General features: G+C 39.8%; 1 protein-coding gene across 1 annotated transcript; it reads left to right on the top strand.

Moving 5' to 3' along the window:
- The first annotated feature begins 3330 nt into the window (after positions 1 to 3330).
- Positions 3331 to 4092, top strand: LOC149154002 (uncharacterized). Its single transcript, XM_089444008.1, has one exon. It carries the CDS (start codon positions 3331 to 3333, stop codon positions 4090 to 4092), a length of 762 nt encoding a protein of 253 aa, XP_089300134.1.
- Positions 4093 to 4427: the final 335 nt, after the last annotated feature.

Raw genomic sequence — 4427 nt, 5'->3', positions numbered from 1 at the left:
ACTAAATTGACGAACACAGACATGTCACAACTGCAAATAGAGGAAGCCCTTTCCACGAGGCCCAAGGGCAGGTTAGGCCTCTCATGGTTTGATGTGACAGGGGCCAAGGTGTAGTGGACTGAAGGAATTTGGGGAGGGGAACATAACATAGAGGAAAGGAGGAGGGATGAAACAAGAGAAGGGATTAACAAGAAGAGAGGGGGGAGAATGGCGAAGGATAGGGAAGGGAGGGTTAAATAGAGAAAAGGGGAGGGGGAGGGAGGGGAAGGGGGGATCAAAAAGAGAGGGAAAGCGAGGGGGGGAGAACTTATAGGCTAACTTCATAATCCAAATTGCTAATACTTGCTAACTTCTTAGCTAGACCAATAATGACTTCCTCAACCCAATACTTGAAGCTCATGGATGCAATTAGGGGATGCAAATCATTCCCTCGACCTTGTTCACAATACTTCTTTCTTCACTCAACTGGAAAGCCTGGTTTGCCTGCTTAACAACTTCTTGATTATTCCCTCTTAGGATATGAAAAAAGTACACAAAATCGAAGGAGGGGATCAACCCTTGGGATCTCTTGATAATTTGATTTGGGATGATATTTTTTTCTTATGAAGTATAATTCATATGTCTAATGATCAACATGGAGTCCCCTAAGACCTAGATTTTTCTAATGCCCTTCTTTTGAGCCAATGTTAGACTGGGAAAAAAACCATAAGATTTTTCTTGGTTGTTTGTCTTCCTTCCAATCCCACAAGCATATCTATATTCGATGATTCCTTCAGGATTAAAGCGAATCGCTCCCCCTCCTGCCACCCCAGTAACCAGTAATGAAATTAGCCAACAAGGGCAAATTTTTTTCTACCATCAATGTTTACATGCTTTTTCTCTTCATATACTCTTACTTGCTATTGTTCACTGATTGTGAGCATCCATAGCCCCAAAAAAGATGTCATAACACCATACAAACATGGTCCTATCGCTAGTGAGCATCCATAGCTCCGATGGATTTGCTTGTACTTCCCACACTTAGTGCTTTCAACTTCATCTTTTTGTTAATAAATTTACTTCACCCTTTTGATTTATGAATGAAAATATGATTGTTAGGAAGTGGGGTCTTAAAAGAGTTATTTTGTTTATGAAACTATGGAAGCATGAAAACTCAATGTTAAGACTATTTTCCACTTTTGGTCTCTTTTTAGTTTAGAGTAAATATTTTGCAAAGGCAATGCTAAAGTGTTTTTTTTTTTCAAAATGCAAATTTTTGAAAAATAAGTATAACTTAAATATAACTTATATAACCTTGTTTTAAAAATCATTATTGTTAATAATATTATTATAACATAGATTAATGATATATTTATAGTTGAGAATAAATTATTTATAGTAAGTATTTTTATATAATTATTAACCAAATTTAAACATTAACTTTTGAAATATTATGGATAACATGAATAATCATTATTTTTTCTTTTAATATTTTATGTATAGTATGCTTTTTTTTTTGAAAAAATTGTTTGTGATTATATGAATAAAAATAAAATTGCAATATAATAAATTAAATGAGGTTGTATTGTTATTATTATTATGTTCATTAACTTTTACATTTTAGTCATTTTAGATTGAATCAATAATATGTTCTATTATTGTTGTTCGTGATTTTATGAATAAATATAGAATTGCAATATAACAAATTCAATTAGGTTGTATTGTTATTATTATTATTATTATTTTCATTAACTTTTACAGTTTAGTCATTTTTAATCGAAACGATAATATTTTCTATTATTGTTGTTCTTGTTTGATTTAACATTTCATTGATCTTACACTTCATTATAACATCTTCTTTAAATATGCATATTTATTTATGTTTTTCTTATTATATTTGATGTCGTTTTTTTATTTTATTTAGCAAATAATTTATAAAATAAAATAATGTGTGTCAACTCTATTGTATATAACAAGTTGCCAAGATTAGCCATAGTGTTCGCGCGCGCTGCTCTGATCCGCGGAGCCGAGAGAAGGTCCGCCGCCGCCAAAGATCTTGGACGCAGCCATGAGCGGCCCTGGGGGTGGGGAGTCCGCTCCCTCCCCGCCATTATCCACCGCAGATGCATTCAGAAGGCTGTTAACGCAGAAAGGGAAGAAGCAACAGCACATTGAGGTGCCGAAATTCATAAAAAAGCTCGACGAAATACCAGAGATAGCTCTTCCAGAGGAACAACCTATTAAAATAGCTCTTGTGTTGTCTGACAGAGGCCTGGTAGGGCAGTTTATGGGCCGATGGCCGTCCACTAAAACCACAGACGATTGGATTCAGCGAAACTGGAGACCGCAGCTGGAAAACAATGTAATTTGTTATGCTGTTGGACGAGGTTATTTCATCTTTGAATTTACCACCAAAGAAGACCACGACCTGGTATTCAGAAACGGGCCGTATTTTATGGGAAATCAGGGACTGTACCTCAACAAATGGAGTCCTGATTTTGACCCATCCGTCGATGTCCCCAAGGAGGCACCGGTCTGGGTTCGTTTACCCAATCTCCGTCTTCACTGCTGGAGCTACCAATCTCTGCAGAAGATTGGTAATGGGTTGGGTCGATTCATTGACAAAGCTGATCACAAGGGCCAATATACATGTGCTAGAATCTGCGTGGAAGTCGACTTGGAAGCCGAACTACCAGAAGCGATCAAACTCAAAGTTGGAGAATGGCAGCACTTCCAGAAGTTGGACTACGAGCAACTGCCCTTCAAATGCCGAACCTGTCATGAGCATGGAAACTTCCAGAGAAACTGCCCAAAAGCCCCAACAGGGAACACAGTTGAAGAAGAAGGATGGAAAGAAATCAGAAAGGGAAAGGCTGTTCCAAAGCCTCCGGGACAGAACATCTCCGCTCCATCGGGGAAGCCTCACTTCAATCCAAAATCCGTTGCTGCTTCTAAAGATGGATCCCCCTCTGGAGAAAAGGTGGACGATAAGGAGACCCAAGAGGAAACCGAAAATAAGGAGAAACAAGGGAATGTAAATGAAGCAGAACCATCAGTCCCCTCACCCGAGGAGTGTCAGAGGGGCAATGAAGGCAATGAAGAACACATTAGTCTAGCCTCAGACTCTGAGGGAGAATCAGAAGAGAGAGATTCTGAAACTGACAACTCGTTAGTCACTCCAATCAAGACGACTAGAGGGCAGCAATCCAAGAAGAAACAGAGAGAGGAAGAAACTTACAAATATGTCCTTCAAGGCTCCCAAAAAACTCTCAAATCAATGATAAACACCAGATCTGGGCGCAAGAGTAACAAGGCTCCAATAGGAGCCTCATCTCCCCAAAAAAGTAAATAATGAAATACGTCTCCTGGAATTGCAGAGGTTTAGGTAGCAGGTTGAAAGAGGAAGCCCTGAAAGATCTAGTGAGAATATATTCGCCTGAAATCCTCCTCATCCAGGAGACAAAGCTGGAGGATCTTTCTCTCCTCCAATCTAGTAAAGTTTTTTGGAAAAAAGGCCATGGAAGAGCGGTTAGTGCAAGAGGCGCCTCTGGTGGAATAGCCACCTTTTGGAACAGCGCCATTTATGACTTTATTCAAGAAAAAAGCAACCCTCACTGGCTCTTCACTCAGCTACTTCACAAGGATTCAGGCCAGCAAGTAAGTATGTTTAATGTTTATGCTCCTGTTTTGCCAAGCGAGAAAAAAATCTGCTGGAATTCGCTTCATTCATTTCTTTTAGAGCAAAATCCCGAGAATATCATCATTGCAGGGGACCTGAATGTCACCCTTGCTCTTGATGAGAAAAAGGGAGGTTCAATTGTCAGGGATCCTGCCAGAGAATGGGTTGAAGACATAATGCTGGGCTGGGACCTGGAGGATATTAAACCTTCTTCAGGTAAATTCACTTGGTCCAATAAAAGAATAGCCCCCAATCACATTGCTGCCCGGTTGGACAGATTCCTTGTTCACTCTTCTTTCCTAACCTGCGGTCTTATGGCATCCTCTAAAATTCTCCCAAATCTCACCTCTGATCGTAAGCCCATTCTTCTCGAGCTTTCCCTAGATTGCAATCTTGGCCCCATCCCATTTCGGTTCAGCCCTCTGTGGATCTAGCAAGAAGGCTTTCAAGAGGTGGTCTCCGACTCTTGGAATAGGCCCGTCCATGGTTCTCCTTTCTTTGTCTGGGAAGAGAAAATCAGGGTTCTAAAAAGAAATCTTAAAGATTGGGCTAAAAGATTGCAATCCCCCACAGCCAAAAGAAAAGAAAATCTAAATAGGCTTGTTGCTCATCAGCTAGATATGGAGCACAATACTGTTTCTCAAAGTCTGCTACTTAAAGAAGTCGAGCTCCAAAAAGAGGTTCATAGATCTAGCAGGGAGGAGGAAGAATTTTGGAGACAGAAGTCTAGGAACCTTTGGTTGAAATCTGGAGATAAGAACACCAGCTT

The sequence above is a fragment of the Pinus tabuliformis genome, chromosome 9 (genome assembly GCF_031772625.1).
Source record: "Pinus tabuliformis cultivar Carrire ecotype Pingquan chromosome 9, CPIR1, whole genome shotgun sequence".
Lineage (NCBI taxonomy): Eukaryota > Viridiplantae > Streptophyta > Pinopsida > Pinales > Pinaceae > Pinus > Pinus tabuliformis.
Note: the sequence above shows the minus strand (reverse complement) of the source record. Positions and strands in the feature narration are given on the sequence as shown.

Bases quoted from the DNA above. Each gene is read 5' to 3' on its own strand.
- LOC149154002 (XM_089444008.1), top strand. From the start codon at position 3,331: ATGAAATACGTCTCCTGGAATTGCAGAGGTTTAGGTAGCAGGTTGAAA.